Consider the following 20,870-nt stretch of genomic DNA (forward strand, 5'->3'; position numbering starts at 1 on the left):
ACTATATAACCCAAAAATATGTTTTCAATAGTTTAAATGCTATGTAAATGTCTTACAGCCTGAATAAAACATGAAGCCTATCACATTTAAACCTATTATATATATATGAATAAAATAATGGCCTTTGTTATGATTTAATCGTAATCAAACCTTAGTGTGTGAATTTTCACATTGTTGCAAATCATATAAGATGTAGTGTTAAATCTGGACGTTTTATCAGCAGGTCATTTAGACCGAGTCCATCTTTGATCGGTGACGGTAAAGTAAACAGTGGCGCAGCGGTGCCTTTGGTGCCAGGGCGGTGAAAACGAGGTCAGTTAATTGGGACGGCTAAATATATTTCAACAGGGTACACCTTCTCCTCGGAAGGTGAACCACGGTGCCAGAGTGGCTGCTGGGACACATCTAACATCCTGGTGATAATGAGCTGATTAGAGGCGTCTGATGACCACACAGTGTCGGAGTGCCCAAATATTTGCGGCTCAATAATAGATATAAAAGTGTGTTTTTCCAGAACGGAGCCATTATCCAAACCTCGACCAACAAAATTAACATCATATTTCCTCGAATGACCAGGACCTTTATTTACTGTGGAAGGTAACAGGCCTTTATCTGAGCCGGGCTTAGAGGCACTGCTTTAATACTGTTACCCTCTGTTTGTATAATTGGTCGTATTCTAACACGGGGCCTCATTGAGATCCATTTCCCCGTTTGCCCTTTTACAGTTAATGCTTAATGCCGTGAAAACAAACACCACTTTCTGTAACATTTCAAATTAAAAGCCCTCTTGCAGTTCAGTGGACAGAAATTCAACGCACACTAACCTAATTTCTTAAGAGGCTTCTTTTATTGTGAAACATTGCACATTGTTCATTACTACAAACCACAGTTAGATGAGACATTAACACACATAAAACCATAATGACCTAAATAGATAATTTATTTATAACTTGCATGAGTAGCCTAATCCAGAACAATTTAATTAAATTTATAAAAGTAAATGTACATATATATATGTTTTGAGAGATAAATGTCTTCTTCACTGCTAATGCCACAATCTTTTAATTATACAATATCTTTGTGCAAAGTTTACTTCTCCTTAAATCAGAGCAGGCACTTGTTGATAATCTCTATGTAGGATTTGGGGGAATTTAACTTGTAAACAGTGCCTAGATGTTGATAAATGAAACATGCACTAATTCAGGCATCTGTTGACCTTTAATGCAGCCTAAAGATCAGGAAACTAATTTGAAGGATTGCAAAGTCTTTGTGAAATGTGGTGCGTGAAGGTGCTGTGTTCAATATAGCACATTTCAATGTGTTGATCTGCAGGCAGAGAGGTGACGGGACTGTTCACACCTGCTGTTTGAGGTTCTCTTTATGTAAATCTCAAAGCAGTTTTGATCTTTTGCAACTTTTCCAGAGCAGCTGTACTTTCAGTGCAGGTGAGTAAATCCAATATACACAGTTATATGGATAATGATCCCTTGCTCCTGCTCTACCGCATTTATCTCAGAACTATATATTTTATATGTCAACATGCTGGTTTCTTTCACATCGTTGGCTTGAAAGAGGAATTTGAACACCCGCTCACACGCCCACGACCGAACACAGACGAACCGAGCACAAGCACACACACAAACAGGGTTACGCGCTGTGCACTATTGTCTGCAACAACAATGTTAGGATTACAAATTCCCAAATCGACACCGTGTTTATCTCACTTGAACATTCCCCAGATTAAGAGAACCGCAGTTTTTTTTCTTTCTCATTTTATCTTTTAGAACAGAACGATACTGAATTTATATCTCAATTTACAGACATCGAGCTATTTTTTTTTCGTGGTGTTTTATTAAAGTGACCTCCTCAACACAAAGATTTGCCCAGTCTCTCAGTTCTCTCCGGTTCTGTTCGTTGTGGGATTTTCTGAGGGCGAAAAAACTCCCTGGTTTCATTGAAAAGCAGTCGGATGTGACAGAGGCTTAATGGCTTTTTCCACAATCCTCACTGTTTCTGAGAGTTACTGTTTGTGGCTGGCTTTTCTTCTGTAATTAAACATTTCTGAATTCCTTACTGAGGATGCTCATGCAGACGTCTCACCCATTAAAAAAAAAAAAGAAAACCCCTTGCTCCTCATTCTTTTGCCGTCTCACATTCCGGAGTCAGAAAAATCCTCTGTGAGCGGCGGCGGCGGTGGCGGCTGCATGGGAGAGTTGTTTCCGGATGTGAATTATCATTTTTCGGTAATAAAGTAACATGTTGTCAGAGTGTTTGACTCTGGCATAAGCTGCGGCACAGTCATGGGGATCTCCAGGCTCCTAGCGTGAGCTCAGAGAGTTTTAATCCCGGGCAAACTCAGCGAGCTGCAGCAGCGAGAGAGTGTCGGCACAGAAAGCTTTAGATACATGACAATATGCAGACGTGGCGCGGAGCAACTCTACAGCTGTATTAGCTTCAGGGGGTGGCAGTGAGGAGTGCTATAGTACACGGTATATTTATTCTGTTCTATGATGAGATATGAGCTTTGTTCTTTCTTCCAAAAAACAAACATCTGCAGCTTTGCGAGGCAAAGAGAGAATTGGATCCTTCTCAGGGCTTTTGCAACTCAAAATAAGAAATGGCATCTCTTTCATCACGAGCCGGAGTTTGCATGTTCTCTTCATGTTTGTGTGGGTTTTCTCTCAGGGTCCTCTAACAGTACCAAGACGAGCAGATTGCTGTTGGGTTCATTTTATTCCCTTTTTATTATGGTCTGTAGGTATGAATGTGTGTGAACGGATGATGAAAGGAGCTGAGAAATCCAGTGCGACACAAGCACGTGTGATTTGTTAGAACTGGGTCCAGGATTTTAACATTGTCCAACAGCTTTGTATAGAACTGAAAACGACATCGTATTATCAGTGTTTTCATCTTTTACTCTTAAAAAGCTGTTTATTTCATTTAGAGGAAGCTGAAAAATTTAAGATCCAAGCAAAAATCTCCAAACCACCAATTTTCTTTTGATAACGACTCCTCTACATTTTAGATCTCTGCGATGTCATTTCCTGGTAATTACGGTGTTTGGCAGCTTCTTGAGACATGAGGACATAAAATCTGGCAGATTGAGGATCAGAAAGGCACCTGTCAGCGTTGTATCATTATTATTGGATAATTCATTGATGTCAAAGTAGCATTTTACTGCAGTAAATGTTGTTTTGACATTTTCTCAGTAGATTTACCTTTTGGAGGCAAAACTACTCTGATTATAGTTTTTCTTTTCCTCCCAGAACCAAATTTAAATCACATAAGTTGCTCGCTTCAGGTTTTGCCCTCAGTTCAGTCAGTTATCAGCTCTGAGCAGAGAACCATGACCCGTTGAACATGTGACCTCTCCTCTTTTCCGAGGGATGTTTCCTCCTTTTCACTGAATTTGTATAAAACCATTTTCCAGTTCCTGTGAGATTTAGGTGAAATTAGATGGCCGAGGTCTGATCCCTCTGTGGCCACATCACCGGCCACTGTCATCTGCTGAAAGGATCAGGACCCGCCCCAGACCCTGATGGAACACCCTGGACGGCTCGTCTCAGGTGGCTGTAATTGTGCGGCTTGATGGATCGTTTAAGATTTTGGAAGCACTCGCACGCTGGCGGGAGATGAAAGCTGGCCCCGCCCCCGCCTAGTTTGGCCTTTTCCTGATGAGCTCTGCATGTTGTGGAGGTTTGAGACGTAAAAGGCAGCGGGGGGGCTTCAGCTGCCTGGGGGATGCATGGGGAAGCTGTCTTTTGATTACGGGAGGGAAATGGTTTCAGGTCTCAACTGGGTAGAAAACTTGAGTTTAAAGCGAATGGTTAACACTCTCCCTGACTTGACAAATATCTTTTTAGTTCCTGACAATTAGCTCCTGACGATCATGTTTACTTTGTGTCAGAGATGCTTTTACTCCTGGTGTTAGGTTTTCATTTAATCTCATATTCATCTTTATTTTTATTACCATTAGCCACAGAAATCAATCTAGAGGAAAACTTGGAAAGAGTAATTTGTTGCATACGTTTTTTTTTACGTACTCGAAATTCCCTTTCCTCATGTACCCTTCAACATGGAAACTGCAAACGTATTCAGGTTGGGTCATGGCGAAGGACCCACTTGTAACCCGGCCTTATTTTGCACCCCCCAGTATTTTGACTTGGTTAATGACTTATGAAAATGCATTGATGTTTAAACCCGAGTTTCATGTCCAGTGACAAACTCAACGGTTGTTCTGTGCAGAAAATAAAGGGGACTTTGAAATAATAATTCCTCAGATCTTCTTCAACTCCAATCTTTTTTTGGAGACAGGAAATTCTAGTTTTGCAAAAATTGGCTTCTTCGGCAGGGACACATTTTGAGGATGGAGTGAGACATATTACGGCACAAGCTGCTTTATTCGTTTGCGGAGCCAACTCTTAACGACCTGCTGTTAATTTCGTCCCAGGTTTCACTAATGGAGATGCTCTGTGCTTGGAAAGTGGCTGTGACGAGAACTCAGTGTTTATCATTATAGCAGGAATTGAACAAACCTTTCCAAAGCATCCCCTCTTAACATAAAGTCTGAAATGCAAAGGCTCTTTGTGAATCTGAAACATTTCCTCACTCTCATTTTGCTAAAACTATAGTGGTCGTTCGTTGTGCCGCCTTTTTATGTCTTTAACGTTTCCATCTCATCAACGCTAGTTGCCGCAGCCTGTGGCAGGAAGCCTGCAGTACTTACACCAAGCTGGCTAATATACATGGATTCCATTTCCCTTTGTCAGCAGGTCATCCCAGTTATATTGTGGATGAGGAAACGACTCATTAGACGAATGACTTTGGAGGCCACGTATGTCCAAGTCAATAAGCCTGATTAACTTACATTCGATCAATACACATTTACAAGCAACACGCCAATCTGCTGACCCCCGGTACAATGTTGGAGAAGCGTCCTGCAGCCTCAGGATTACCTCGACACTCGGTCCCGTGTTTACCTGCAGCCCCACTGCTTTCTGCTCCGTGCATAATGAATACTCGAGGCCAGCAGAGGTTCTGGGTGTTCCCGGGCAGGGGGGCCATGAATTATTGAACAAAGGGGATTTTGCAAAGTCAACAGTATGATGGTGTAATGGAAATAATCCAGCCATTTTAAAATGCTGGCTGCATAGTCTAAAATAAATGCCATCATTCAAGTTTAATGTCACCCAAAAGAAGCTGTATTAACCTACAGTGTAGTGTAGCATAGCGTATTTACTCTACTACATAAGCTGTTTTCAGACGTGAACTCCAGATAATGGACTCGAACTTTAACTTTCACATATGACGAATGCAGCAGGAGCCTGTACGAGTCAGACGTGTTCAAAACAACGGGGACATCTCCAGAGAGTTTTTGTTTACAGCCCATCAAACCCAGCATCGGTTCTTATCCCCAAAAGGTTTAAAATCGAATTGTGTTCTACTTCTTCTACGTGTGTGATGCCTCCTTCATCCTGAGATATTAGTGTTGTTGTATTCTTTACAAGTTTACAAGTTTTTCATTTGTCTCATATAATCGCTGTGAATTCTCCAGAGAATTTCCAGCTGTATTCTCACATGCGATCATTCTCTGGTGTTTTTACTTGGGGGCTGGCAGGAATTACTCCCAAGATTGTCCAGAGCAGCTGACTTGGACATATACATACACATGTACATATACAGCCCCTCTGGATGATCTCTGGGAAATGTTCATTGCACGGCTGAAAGCAGCTATATTCTCATAGGAGAAGCCTGGAGTGGTTTCAAACTGAAGATATGGTGGAGCACACATGACCCATGTGATGATCCCACACTCAACATCGCTTCTTCCCACTGTATCATAGGGCAGCTCATAAAAGTTTCACACAGTAACTGGTGTTCAGTGGATCCTTAACTGTTGAATACAAGCTGTCCCCTGGCAGAGGTTATGGAAAGCTGTCCATTCATCAGCCGAAAGAGAAACGGTGGAAAGATGTCCCTCAGTAGCTGTGTGCGCCACTAACGTGCACTAAAGGATTGTAATAAAGATCTTGGTTATAGAGTTATGGCAGCGAGTTGTTCAAGGAGAAATGTGATCAGTTCCTACGAGAAGAGGAAAAGAACCATAACCCACCAAACCTAACATCCCTCTTCCCCTCTGTTTCAGTCTGTTCACAGTTCTCCAGGGGAGTGTACGCCATTTTCGGATTCTACGACAAAAAGTCCGTCAACACCATCACGTCGTTCTGCGGGACGCTCCACGTGTCGTTCATCACGCCCAGCTTCCCCCTGGACGGGAACCAGCAGTTCATCATCCAGATGAGACCTGACATCAAGGGGCCCCTCCTCAGCCTCATCGAGTACTACAAGTGGGACAAGTTTGCCTACCTGTACGACAGCGACCGAGGTAAGACATGTTCACTTTTATAAAAATGAGAGATCATGGCAAAGTTCAAACTACTTATTTTTCATTTTAACATGGCATTAGATTTGCCGTGATTTGTTTAGATTCTGTTGCAACTGCCATTCGTTTGAATTTATGCACAAGTTGTGTCAAACTGTACATTTCCCCCTTCAAACGGTGGTTCAAATGAAAAACCTACTCCTGCAGCCGTAAAGCACAGGTGAAGGTAAAGGTCATTTCGATTCATGACAAACAGCTTGTCACATACAATCATCTCCAGCACCTCCAGTGTTTGAGAGTGAGCTTTATGTAATATCAAGGGGAGGAGAGAGGTGGTCATGGTTGACGCGGTACAGGTGGTGCGCCCCGGCAGCCGTGCACTTCCACTCTCTCGCTGCAGAGGCAGGATCTGTTATGTGGTTGCGGTCTGACCTTTCTGACTCAGTAGAAAAGTTGCATCTGGCTTCACGGCTTAAACATCGTCCATCTGTCGGTATTTAAATGTGGCAATGTTCCTGAGCCGATCAAGTTATGATCTCGACTGAGGCTGGTTCCACCGGCGTCTCGGTCCTGTTGTAATCAGTCCAGCTGTCTACACAGGACACATGATGAATTGGATTTGCTGTACTTCTGAAAACGTGCCTCGAACAGAGAATGGGATCTGTCATCGGCTTCACAATACAATATCAATTTAAAGAATATTATATAATATGCTGAACTTGGTGCACAACAGCAGACTATGTTCAGTATATCACTCAAATCCCAAAATATATAAAAGTCAGGAGGAGGGAGTAAAGTGAAATTTGAGATTATAAACAATTACAAACCTGGAAGCTCCGTGACAGATTAGGAGATTTTTACAGTTGCTATAACTCACTTTGGGATTATAAGAAATAACAGATTTTGAGGCCTTATAAAAAAATTGTGGGATTTGGAAATGGTATAACAAGGATGACAAAAATCTGAGAATAAAAACATCCCATGTATTTTGTTCAATGTACTTTCTTATTTGATATTTACCAAACAATGCCACCATAATAAAATGGTTTTCTACATTTGGGGAGAAATCCTGCCACTAAAAAGTTTTGAATCAGACCCAAAGTGTAAAAAATGTTGCTGCAGAAAAACCGTACCATTATAAATTGAATTAGTTTTCCAGTATTTGAAGTGTGCCTGTTCTTTTTCTGCCCTGCGTCGCTTCACAATCAACACATTCAACACACAGTCGCACCAGGGAGCTGCCTCGTCTCGTACCGTTGACCTGCGGGTCAGTGGCGCTGAAGAAACTCTTACACTCAAGTAGTTAGAGGGTTCAAACTGGTGATTCTCAGGTTAAAAGCTCCACCTCGGTGTCAAACACCATGAGCCTCCTGGAGTCTATTAGTCCTACAAACTTCGATTTGAAGCTCCGGAGGAAAGTGTGCGTTGATTAAAGATTGCACTCATTTGTCATTCCGCTCATTTAAATGCACACACATCATTAACAGGGCTACGATCTTATGGGATGTGTGTACCTGCAGATGCAATCCTGGATGAGATCATGCGATGAATTTATGCAAGGAAGTCAAAGCTTTAAAAAAAATGATCCACCCTCCAACTGTAATATCCAGACTTACTTCATATTCAAATCTATTCTGTCTCTAGTCCCTGATCGCTTTCATCCCTGATTCTTTTCTACTCGACACTGATTGCGTCCAACTCCAGAAACAAGATTACATTTCTTAAACTGACATTTTTCTTCATTGTCTACGTGGTTCGACACACAAGACGTCCTTTATTAGCCCGGACACTTCAGATTGTATTAACTTGCGAGACGAGTCTGAAAATCAAACACTGAGAGTCTGTAAAAAAACTTGAGTGCAAAACAATGTGCCTGAAAAGAGATAACAGCAAGAATTGGTGATAGAACACGAACACGTTTTTTGTTTTTTTAATTGTGCGTTATCTCGCTTTGCTTTGTCGTGTAACTCTTGTCACTGTGACATGTGCTAATTGTGATTCTGTGACTTCGCACCCTCGGAGGATCGCGCCGCCTCCCGCAGCACCGAGGGACCATCCGGGGCTGAACAGGAAATCTCTCTTTCTTTCTATTTCAATACCGTCGCTGCAATGAAAGCATCGAATTAAGACCTCAACGGTATCCAGTTACAGTGGAATAACACTATCGGTTCCTTTCCTAATGTCGAACAGGGATGTTTTCACGTGTCACTCCTTAAACCTTCCTTTATTATAGAAGTAAAATCATTATTTTTATTTTCAGCACGAGAACAGGAGGATTTTTTGGGAATTACTTTTAAATGAAAGCACTTAGAAGGTGTTACCTGATGAAAACCCAAAGATAGCTCACAAGAACATTTAAATAACGTTCTGTAATCATCAGGTAAAAGGAAGTGAATCTGCTCAGAGAGGTGGGAACGGGGGCCGTCTATACGCTGGTGTACGACAGTTTAGTGCCAATAGCTTAAGAAGGATTTTGTTTGTGTTTAACCTTTAACTCTCTGTCATCTCACGTCACATTAAATCTCCCAGGTTGTCGTGGTTATAAGACAGTAGCTTGACTGGAGGTTTTTCATGTTCTTCCTGTGTTCGCTCCACATTCTCTCGCTTCCTCCCCACAGCCCCAAAGACGTGCAGTCTTAGCTTGGTTGTGTGTTTCTATATGTTGGCCCTGTAATACGCTAGCAACCTGTCAAGGGATTGGCTCTACCCCCCCTCCCCCGTGACCCTCAGAGGATTAGCGGTATAGATAATAGAGCTCAACACTGAACGCCCACTGTTACAACAGCTCTGGTTCCAGAAGCAAGTTTATCATATTCTTGCGGATGATCAAAATCTCAATGCAGAAAATGATTCTTACTGCTGAACCATGCTGTTCCACGGATGGATGGATGGATAAACTCCCCCACTGCATCTTCCCCCCCCTCACACACATACATCCATCTATACTACACCCCCCACTTTGTCTCTCTCCCCCTCTCTCTCCCTGCCTCACATCTCTGTCCACATGCTCTTCCTCCTCCTCCGTTGCCAAGTCCTCCCACTCACACCCTCCTCCAAGCGACGGCAGAATCAAATAACTCTTCCTCTCCAAAAAAAACAGGGGGGGGGCAGTTCCAAAGCAGCTGCTTTAAACTGTCCTCATGCTGACCTGCTGTCCCCACTGTACGTCCGCAATTGCACTAAAGAGCCTGTTGTGCATATTTCATCATTGCATGGCCGTCTAATTGGGTCAGTGTGATCCACTCATTCCCATGGCAACCAAAGTGTGGAGAGAGAGAGAGAGAGAGAGAGAGAGAGAGAGAGAGAGAGAGAGAGAGAGAGAGAGAGAGAGAGAGAGAGAGAGAGATTGTAAGTGACTGAGCAGGTTGGTTAATGATGCAAGGATCTGTGTGTGTGTGTGTGTGTGTGTGTGAGTGTGTGAGAGTGTGTGGGCGTCTTGCGAGAGGAGACAATAGCATTGCCACTGCTTGTGATGAATTTCATTGGCCCGTTGACACAATGCATGAACCAACACCACCGCTGTCAGCGTTTGTCAGAACGTCAGTTTGGATAACGGCTCACCGGATGCTGTTATAGGCTACTTCACAAATATCAACTTTCAGTTGAAAAGAGTTTTCCAGACCCTGAAACTGACTCTTGGAAACGCGTCTGGTGCAGTTTTAGTTCGAGCGGAAACATTTTTTAGATGTTTGGAAACAATGTCCCCCATGTTTGCTTCTCGATTGTTTTAAAATCAGTCGCGACTCGACCAGCAGCAGTGAATGCAAAGCGTTTCTAACACTCATCGTAACAGTTCCACCTCGTCTGGTCCTCATTTGTCGTATTTTGTGACCAATAGACAATCTGCTTCCTGTTAACACCAGCATGCACGTGCCTATTGTGCATAAATGGTCATGTGACGTGTGTTTTCTGGTGTGTTATGGACAGAGATCATTTCTGGAGCTTCTGGACACAGATTGTTTTCGTAGCTGGTGGCGACAGCTGCAGTCGGAGCGCAGCTTTAGCAGCTTCACACACTGTAGAGGGCACATAGAGTTAAAAGTGAAATGGTGGATATATAATAATAATATAACACTTATCAGGTGCTCATAAACTCCACATGAAGCCATTCGATGCTCTGCAGCTGCCGGATGTGTTAACAAGCGTTGCTAACATTGCTAAATATTTATCCAATAGAATCAAAGATCGGTGTTGTTTGTACGGCTTGTTTCCATTTGCTCACCTCAAGCACATGACATAAGATTATATCAGTATGTCAGATTTAATTGATCGTATTTCTTATTTTATTGACCCTGTATGTGCTCATTTAAATGTTTTGATCGCAATATTGTTAATCATATACAATATTCAGGCATTAAGCTGCTTTATTACATTTAACAAATTAAAAGAAATACAAAATAAACTCGTGGCCATCCGTGAGAACATAGACACTTTCTTTTTTAATAAAACTCCTCAGGAAATCATCATTTAAAGATTTTAACTGTTTCTCTAATAGAGAAATGTTCTCTCTCCTTTTCCCATTTAAATAACAGCCTTGAACCACAGCACTTACCAATTAGTTTAAATGGTGTTTCAGTTGTTATTATGCAGGAAGTGGACGGGTGCTCCTGAGGGAAGGATCCTGGACCTTTATACCATTATGGATGAGTTATGAAATATTATCAGATGGTATTTGTAGGTATCGGACCACTTTCCTCTGTCTGCATTATTTATAAGCATTTTCTTTCCTCATTTAAATAGTTTTGCATCATATTATGCAAATGCTCTCATGCATCCACATACATCCGCTAACATTGAGATGTTTTTTGATCAATGAAGTTAAGCTCTCGCTGTGAACGCTGGATCTGCGGTGACTGAAAGAGAAGGAATAATCTCTCACTGACTAAACTGTAACGTCCCACATGAATTTCCTTTTGCCGTTCCAAATGGGTGAATAACATAAACTAGTTCATGTCTCCTTATTCTCCCCTGACCTTTCAAATCCGGGGCAATTTAGGGGTAAGTGTGAGGTCACATCACATATTTGTTCTCCAGTCTAACAGTAGTGCTGTGCCTGACACGAGGACGGCTGCGTGCCAGGGCCGAACATATGCTTCATCCTAGAGAGAAGTGATAATAAACTACAGAGGGAATCTGAGGAGCCAAGTCTCCACTTGAGTTCTGGATTTACCACAACAGCAAAGATTTTTTATAGCACGTTATCTCAGGGTTCAGTGTGGAGATGGACGGATAATATCCAGATTAATCTGCAGCAGATTAGAGGAAAAAAACGCTGTAACATTCAATAAGTAACACGACACAAGTAATGGATTAAATTGTTCAAACAACACTGAAGGTGTCTCCCTTTACCGCAGACAAGAAAAAAAAAACATGTTCTTATCTTCATCTATATTTTAAACTTAGCTCGCAGCTATTTTCACTCATGGTCTGTTCCATCAGGGACATTTACCTGAAGAAGAAAGAAGACACTGCTGCTATGGTAATGCTCTGCCCTAATTCTGAGCACTGGATAAACTGTTGACCAGAGCTGTGTTTTTTTTTCAGATGTGTAGTTATGAAAGTTTAATGGACACTTGCTACCAGCCACATGGAAAAAAAGAACATTTTCTGTGTTGGTGATATAAGTAAGATGGTTATCAAAAAAGAATGAACCACATGCAGGCTGCAGCCGCACTGACATGAAGCACAGACGGATTTGAGCCTCTGTGGTTTCTTCATCTCTTTCTTTTATTTTAAACTGCACCAAAAAACACAGGAAAATATATTTATTTGTGTATTTTAAGGTCATTTTTTGGGGACAAATTATGACATCGATTTTAAGGTTAATGATCGGTGGACATGTATATTTTGAAAAATTATGTTCTGTCCACTAGTTTTCTGCATAATCCTCCTGAATAACAAACTAAAGCCAAAAATACATACCAAAACATAATACAACCAAATATGAAGATCTTAAAGGGTGGAAATAAAGATTTTAACGTAAAATGAAAACTGAAAACTTAAAATTTTCTCTTCATTGTCAATTTCTTTAAAATTACGTTTTTCAAGTTGATTTGCTCATATTGGGCGATGTTATTTACCTTTGACAACCTTATCTTTCACCTTCCTCTCCTTCCACAAGTAGGAAAAGCCATGAATCTGTAATAACCAGTCATCCAGCTACGTGACCAGGCCGCTGCATGGGAGGCTTTTTCTAAAAATAATCAAAATGCGATTCACAATGTGTGGAAATGGCAAAATCATATGGTTTTAAAGAGCAATTTGCAATGGGGTTAAGAAACCCTTACAAATTAAAGAGCCACATGACGCCGACATGCATGACACACTGACGGCCCTACTTCATGTACAGCTCGTAGAGACCAATCATCAAAGAGTATAACTCAACCTTAATCACAGCTAACGCCTGAGTCCATTCACCTCAACATTTCGCTGATGTCCTTGCATTATCCTCACTGTAAATCACCCTCGATTCCAATTATCTTGTTTAATACGCATTGATCAAACAGTCATATTTAACCAGACCATAATGACCTTACTGTAATTATGATGTATAGTTCATTCAGATAAAACTGCAAGCCTCCGTTTTCCCGCCCCACCGCCGTAAAAAAGCACCGCAGTGTCGCATGAAATTGATTACATCTGCAATTCACTTCGCTGTGGTCAGGCAAAATGAAACACTCCAGCCTTTTATCAAACCGCTCTCTAACCGCCCTCTGCAGACCCGGGATCAATACCAGCAGAGATTCAGCTGTAAAGCCTGATGGAGAGGGTGATATGAATAGAAGTATATCAATGGATTTAAATGGCGACTGCGCGCTTTGCCTTTAATGGACGGAACTTCACAGTGATGGACGGCCGCTGCGTGTTTCTCGAAATACTCAGATGTTGCAGCTTCGTGTGTTCAACACTTTATACATTTATACTTTATACATTTTTGATCAAAGACGAATAAAGATAGACCTTCTCCCGTTGTGCAAAAATGAAGCTAAAATATTCTGGATTACGGGTGTTTCCATTTCGCACTTTTGATGTCATTCGAAGCCAGAGTCTGTGTACTTGTGATAATGTTGTGGACCCTCAGTATTGAGGTCTTTCCAATGCATGCACTTGACCAATCGTGAGTCAGTCTCAGCAGTAAATCAAAAAACAGATTTTATGCATCAAATAACTGATTAAAACCTTCTTAATAGAAGAATGAGCACCTGGACATACATCAGTGTGATAAGAGCTACCTGAAAGAACAGGAATCATCTTTTTGATGTTTACTTTGTTTAGCTCCAAATTCCACAAAACAGCCATGAAGCAGTAATATGAAATGTCTTGTTGTTGAAGCAGTCGAGTGAATTGTTAGACTCACTTTCCTCCCACTTGTCGGTCGGGTTCATGCCAGAACTCCTGTGACTCATCTTGATGAGCTCTTTACATAAGTCGCTGAGTTTCTGTAAAAACCTCCCCAGAGTTTGAGTTAGACGACAGTGAATGCGTCAAAACAGAAAAAAGGACTGTCTGTCTCACTCTCATGTTCTTTTTGCTTCCGTCATTGCTCTTTTTTGCTCTGTTGCTATCACTGCCCTGACTCCCTGTACGTAATGTCTCGTCCCTCCTCAGGCCTGACGACGCTGCAGGTCGTCCTGGACACGGCGGCGGAGAAGAAGTGGCAGGTGACGGCCATCAACGTGGGGAACCTGAAAGACGAGAGGAAGGACGAGGCGTACCGCTCGCTGTTCCAGGACCTGGAGAACAAGAAGGAGCGGAGGGTGATCCTGGACTGTGAGCAGGACAAAGTCAAAGACATCATGGATCAGGTGCAGTGTTCGTCTGCTTCTGATTCATAAGGAATTTAAATTATTTAGCCAACATATGGTTTGAATTAAGTTGATAAAAAATTAAAAATTCATTGGAAACCGACAGAACTATTATTGTGATGGTGATGCAGCATCTTGAGTGTTTTAATGATCCAACACATACAAGTGATTATATAATAAAAAAAGATAATAATTCACATACATGCTGTTATTTTTGTCTCTAGAGAGCTGAGCTGAGGAATCTGTGCATTTTCTAACTTACGCTGCTGGAATACTGATAAATTAGTAATTTGAATATGAATTATTACTGATATGAAAACATCCACTGTGGTTTGTGGAGCCTGTTTATAGTTTTGCTGATAATGTGTGGCATGGTGTCACTATATATATCTCAGATCTCAGGTAAGCCAACACTCAAACCAAAACTAAAAAATTTGTAACTGAATAGAAAAATAACGAAAAATACAAATAAAAAGCAAGATTTAACACACTTAGATAGAAAACTCTTAATTGTATTCAGCCATTATTTTAAATTCAATACCAGCCAAGAAGAATTCAGGAAATGCCAACAACCCTAATGTCCTTCAGGGCAAAACTGCAACACGTACCCTTTATTCAGCAGAGAAACATGGACCCTGCAGTCCACGAGATGCAGGAAACCACTGTAACAATTACACTAATTGTTCATCTGTGCTGTAAACAAAACTGCAATTAAAGGCGAAACCGATGCACATGAAAAGGTTATTTTTACTCCACCTTTTACCCACGAGAGAAACGTATGGATAAACATTTAACGCGTGCGGACGTCTGTTTAACTGAACGCTGAGTTGAACCGATGCCTGCAGCCGCGGCACCTGTTTATCGGGTGGAAAACAGAATCCGTCCAAGTTTTTTTTAGCCTCGTGTCGAAGACATTTACATAGAAGATACAAGACATTATTATTCAAATCTGCTCGGAGTAGCGGCCCTGACAAACGGAGGTGCCACTCAGGCAGCGGGATTAGTTTCAGGTGTGTCATCGATGTGAGGCGCTGTAATGGTTTATACCTGAGATAGTTCTCTTATTTTCTTCTTTGTCTGTTGCTCTGCTGATAAGGGAAGGTGGTGGTGGGATTAAATATCTGTCGAGCAGCGTTTGGGACTGTGAACGCTGCGACGCTGTTTTTACTGTGCGATAATTGGCCGAGGCTGTCGGCCATGTTAGGGCTGAGCTCGACTAGTTCTAATGTCTGAGTATAATAGATTTGATTTCTGATTCTGATCCCACTGTCTCATATCGTTCATAAAGGCATGATGATTAAAAAACATAAAATCTTATTGAGATTACATTTATTTTAGAGATTTTCATTAACTATGTTGTTTGCTTGAGACTCATTTATTCCTATGGGTGTTTTCTCCTGATACCTTGTTATATTTGTGTGTCTCATCACCACAGGTCATCACAATCGGCAGACACGTGAAGGGCTACCACTACATTATAGCCAATCTGGTAAGTTTAAATTCTTCTTCATCACTTGTTCAGTTCTGTGCTCTCACTCTCTAAAGCTGCTTTCACACATGCACTGAAGTCCAGACATTTTCCTGAAATACTCCAGAGGGGCTGCACGTGAAAAAGCAAATGTCAGAGTCAGTTGCTCCGGACATTTCTCAGGAACTTCTCCTGCCAGCCCCCATGTTCGAAAATGTGCCGATGAGGAAGGTTTGCAGACGTTATATTTTTATATTAATGACTTTTCTAATGCATGAGAGACGGGAAACTGGAAGAATACAAATTCCTCATCAAGTCATAGATCATACGGACAAGGTGCAGACGCTGGTGTGGATGTGCTGTCAACAAACACACTGTGCTTCTTTTATACGTCAAATGTGACGGGCAAACTCGTTCATGTCTGAAAACAGCTTTAATTTCTCAACTTCCATTTACTGTTCTGCAGTGATCATCAAGCCAATAATCTTGTTTTCAGGGTTTCGTCGATGGAGATCTGTCCAAGATCCAGTACGGTGGTGCCAACGTGTCGGGCTTTCAGATCGTTGACTTCGACGATCCTCTGGTGTCCAAGTTCGACCAGAGGTGGGAAGCCCTGGAGGAGAAGGAGTATCCCGGTGCCGACAATAAAATAAGGGTGAGTATTAGCAAATCAACTTTAGAGCGCATGGACACACACACACACACACACACACACACACACACACACACACACACACACACACACACAGTTGTTCTATTTCTTTCCTTGTCTTTATTTGTGGGATTGTTGGTAGAAAACGTCTGTGCAAGCACTTCAATGCGCCCGAGTTGCTCTAATGTGTTTACGTCAGAGTAAATTGTGCTGCCTCCATCTGCATCGGCCCCAACTTAACACTCACGTGGACACACTGTGTGCATTATTAAACACCTCTCTCAGTAAATATTCTGGCCACACAAGCCTACGAACAGAACATTTCCCTTTCGCCTAAGTGCGAGTTGTTTTATACAAGATGTATTTTTTGTTGGCAATATGAAATGAATCATGGTTTGCAATGAGAAGCTCAGCTCATCTCCAGACTCTGAGACAAATACACACATATCCTCCCCAGCTCCCGTCTGCCGAGTCGTCCAAGTTCCACTTCTTTTTATTGCCACCCAGCCGGGCTACAGCGAGAGGTTTGAGTCTGGGTGAAGAATAACTCGAGCAGACGTATGATCTTCTGTCTAATTAGGACAAGACGCCTAAATAACAGGGAGGAATAATGAGCAGGAGGAGGAGAAATGGTGTTTATGCGTTTAGTTTAGAACTTCAGAGGCGGGCGCTTTATTATCCAAGTGGCTCATGTTGGTCATCTTCATTTGATCTAAGGGTGGATTTGAGGTGAGAAGTTTTAGCTGAAGCGTTGTTTTTCAGCTAATTATCTTTTCCCCCTAAAAAGTTGATCCATGCGACGTTGGGCTTCAGATCTGCGGTTGGATTTGAGTGTTCCAGTGTAGATTGCGTCAAGTCGTTAGATGCATGGCTGCTGTCGAGACGAGTCACAAATACTCATCTTAACTGGAGCAAAGCTTAAATTTCCTGCTCATGGAGAACCCACTGATTAGCCCCTAAGCCCAAATACAATTAAGTTGTTGTGGAAATGTTTACCAATAACAAGGGAGCACACATTTTGGGTGGAAAAAAGCCTATGTCTCAACCAAAGACTGTTTATAGAGATGGACGACGCATCTCCACGTCCTCCCACTATCCAGATGTGAAGCCAAAATATCTCAAATATCTCAGCTGTCATCTTTTGAATCTGGAGACAGGATGGAGCCTCAGTATCAAGTTCCCGTTTATACACATGCTTGGCCAATCATGAATGTCTCTCAGCCGTCGATCCTGATATTTCCCCTTGTTTATAGCATCAAATAACGAATTTAAAACCAAAATTTTCACTCTGAAAATAACCCTAACCCATAAAGTTGGATTCCTACGACCCTCTAATTTCCAGGCTCTTGTCCATTGTCCCGTTCTAGTACACGTCTGCGTTGACCTACGACGCCGTGCAGGTGATGACGGAAGCTTTCCGCTACCTGCACAAGCAGCGCATCGACTTCACCAGGAGGGCCAACAATGGCGACTGCCTGGCCAACCCTGCTGTGCCCTGGGCTCAGGGTGTGGAGATCGAGCGAGCACTGAAACAGGTAACACACTACCACACACACACACGCACACACACACACACACACACACACACACACACACACACACACACACACACACACACACACACACACACACACAGATCCCTTTGTCGGTAAAGACTCGTTGCTGTGGTAACACGAGATCTCCCTTAAGAAATACCACAAAGGGCGGAGAGCACTTCACAGAGATTGATTAAAGATAGAATTTTTGTTGTTTTGTTTCCACCCTGCCTGTGCACACAGTCATACTGACAGCTGTTCTTCAGAAGGCCGACACACCGTCCTCTGAGCTTTGATGCCACGGCTTCTCCTCCTGCTGAGAAATGAAGCCCGACCGCCAAAACCAAAGTCGACTCTTTTCTCTCGGTCTTTGAGGTTGTTTCAGGTTGTAGACACAGATTGTTCAACTTCAAATGCGAGTGCGAATTGAAGCGGAGCGAAGACTTTTAAGCCCGAGAGCAACTGATAACAAATATCAACAGAATCTCTGACCTTCCGTCCCGACCTCTGGGTATTCTGCAAACTTTCACTTTATCTGAAATTATTACCCGAGGAGATTAACCCACAGAAAAAGCCTCCGTTAAATATGTGAGCGACGTGTGCAATCAACCAACTCACAGGATCCTCACACGTTTTTTCCTTTTCTCTGTATCACTGCTGCTCTGACTCATCTATCTGAAATTACAGAAAAAGATCAGGAGCTCCTCCAATTGGCCACGAGGCAACCGTCTGTATCCAGCCGTGAGATTTCTGTGATGATTGAAGTGTCAGTAGATTAAATCTCACAGGGCTTTTTTTTATTTATTTAGGGATAATCAGTGTTTGGCATAGATGCAATCACCTGGTACCCAGGATGTCTGGATATACAAGATGTGGAAAAGCTGCCTTAAGCCACACCATGACGATGGGACTGGGAGTTACCGGGTGGGGATCAGATGTGTCGGTTGATAAAACTATCAAACGAGCTCGAATTCAGGATTTCTTCCAAAATCAATCATGTTGCTTTGAATTCGGTGCAGAACAAAGAGGCAGAAAGAAATGACCATTTTCATTTCTCCTTTGTCAATAAAAAATTCTTAAGTCATTTTATCCCTACTTTTCTACAGACGATATTATATTTTATAGGGAAGTATTGAATCTTGGGTGGGACACAAGCAGTGACCTATATCCACGTCTAGACTGCAAAGAATAAAACCAGTTATTTTTGTTTAAATGGCAGACTTGCATATTCCCGGCTCCTGTGAGTATGATCACCTTCGATATTCCATCAGGAAACTGATGCTTGAGGACTTCTGAACAGAGTTTGATGTATTTGTTACAGCAGCAGCTCTTCTGCTTGTGGGTAATATCCGACGTTAAGTTGTGTTGTGGGACCACACAGTCAGAGCTCTGTTTAATGAAAACCACTCGGAGTCTCACAAATCGCTTGGACTCCTCAGTAACAGCTACATAAAGTTGCCTTTAATTTATGCAGGTTTTCATCTTTTGAATCAACTTTCAGTCAAACGCACTTTGATAAAATATGTACGACACATGATGAAGCTGCCTGAAACGCTGTGAGAGTCCGTTTGAAGTCGGCGTGCGGTAACATTTGGATTTGTCTCCTCTCAGGTCCGTGTGGAAGGCCTGACAGGAAACATCCAGTTCGACCAGCACGGCAAGAGAGTCAACTACTCGGTGAACGTAATGGAGCTGAAGACGAACGGTCCGGTGAAGGTGAGTGTGATGATCTTCATCAGCAGCAGTGAAGTTGAATAACGGATTGGTTAGAATCCAGATCGATGCTGCACACGCTGTCATCATGAAGGGTTTTGTGTTCTTTGTCTTTTCAACCGACAGATTGGATACTGGAATGAAGTGGACAGAATGGCTGTGACCAAAAGCGACGTGTTTGCCAACGAGTCGACAGGAATGGAAAACAAAACAGTCATCGTCACCACCATCTTGGTAAACACCGATTCCATTATTAGCCACATCACTGTGAATTTTTGCCTTTCGATTGGCAGCCAGAATAAAAACCAGGCTGCTGACGCCTTGTTTTCGAGCGGACGCCTCTTGTGTTCATCATGACGGCTCAGTGTGAAACGTGTGCGTCTCTGAAGCCTCCGTGTTTTATTCAAACCTCTCGTGCTGAGCAGTGTGTTCCCCTCTTGTCTCCGTCCTCCAGGAAGCTCCGTATGTGATGCTGAAAAAGAACTCTGACCTTTTCGTGGACAACGACCGCTACGAGGGCTACTGTGTAGATCTGGCCGCCGAGATAGCGAAACACTGCGGCTTCAAATATCAGCTGAAAATAGTGTCGGATGGGAAATACGGAGCCAGGGATGCAGAGACTAAAATCTGGAACGGGATGGTGGGAGAGTTGGTGTACGGGGTGAGTTACTGGTTTCATTTCAGAATGATTCAAAGGTCCAGTAACAAGTGAGAATCCAAATATTAAGTGAAATTAAGAGTTTTCATTCTGTTTTTTCTTCGTTGGTCTGATAGAAAGCAGATATTGCCGTGGCTCCTCTCACCATCACTTTGGTGCGAGAGGAGGTGATCGACTTCTCCAAGCCCTTCATGTCCCTGGGAATCTCCATCATGATCAAGAAGCCTCAAAAATCCAAACCGGGAGTCTTCTCCTTCCTGGATCCGCTCGCCTACGAGATCTGGATGTGCATCGTGTTCGCCTACATCGGCGTCAGCGTCGTGCTGTTCCTCGTCAGCCGCTTCAGCCCGTACGAGTGGCACACAGAGGAGTACGAGGACGGGCAAATCCAGACCAACGAGTCGACCAACGAGTTCGGCATATTCAACAGCCTGTGGTTCTCTCTCGGTGCCTTCATGCGTCAAGGCTGTGACATCTCACCGAGGTAGGTCGGACAAAACTACAATTCAATTTGCAGAGAATATCTGCAAATTCCTGAAAGTCAAACATCTTTAGTTGATGCTCATTGATTCGTTACCACGGAGAAACAAAAACAAAACAACAAGCACACACAATTTAAATACTCATCCTTTTGTTCTCCTAACAACAGGTCTCTGT

At 42.5% G+C, this 20,870-nt stretch overlaps 1 protein-coding gene across 6 annotated transcripts in view; it reads left to right on the forward strand.

Annotated features, from left to right (window-relative positions):
• gria2b (glutamate receptor, ionotropic, AMPA 2b) overlaps window positions 1-20,870 on the forward strand; it is a 43,476-nt gene that overhangs the window by 15,169 nt on the left and 7,437 nt on the right. For all 6 annotated transcript variants that reach the window (XR_004615154.1, XM_034597708.1, XM_034597709.1 and 3 more), the window contains exons 3-12: window positions 6,146-6,385; window positions 13,991-14,187; window positions 15,623-15,676; window positions 16,152-16,310; window positions 17,675-17,842; window positions 19,454-19,558; window positions 19,682-19,789; window positions 20,010-20,216; window positions 20,330-20,697; window positions 20,863-20,870. The exon at window positions 20,863-20,870 is cut by the window's right edge and continues 191 nt beyond it. Coding sequence is in view for 5 of the 6 variants with exons in the window: in XM_034597708.1 (XP_034453599.1) it covers window positions 6,146-6,385; window positions 13,991-14,187; window positions 15,623-15,676; window positions 16,152-16,310; window positions 17,675-17,842; window positions 19,454-19,558; window positions 19,682-19,789; window positions 20,010-20,216; window positions 20,330-20,697; window positions 20,863-20,870 (1,614 nt within the window). In the remaining variant the exon portion in view is untranslated. The remainder of the gene's footprint in view (window positions 1-6,145; window positions 6,386-13,990; window positions 14,188-15,622; window positions 15,677-16,151; window positions 16,311-17,674; window positions 17,843-19,453; window positions 19,559-19,681; window positions 19,790-20,009; window positions 20,217-20,329; window positions 20,698-20,862) is intronic.

Source organism: Hippoglossus hippoglossus, chromosome 10 (genome assembly GCF_009819705.1).
Source record: "Hippoglossus hippoglossus isolate fHipHip1 chromosome 10, fHipHip1.pri, whole genome shotgun sequence".
NCBI classification, from domain to species: Eukaryota; Metazoa; Chordata; class Actinopteri; order Pleuronectiformes; family Pleuronectidae; genus Hippoglossus; species Hippoglossus hippoglossus.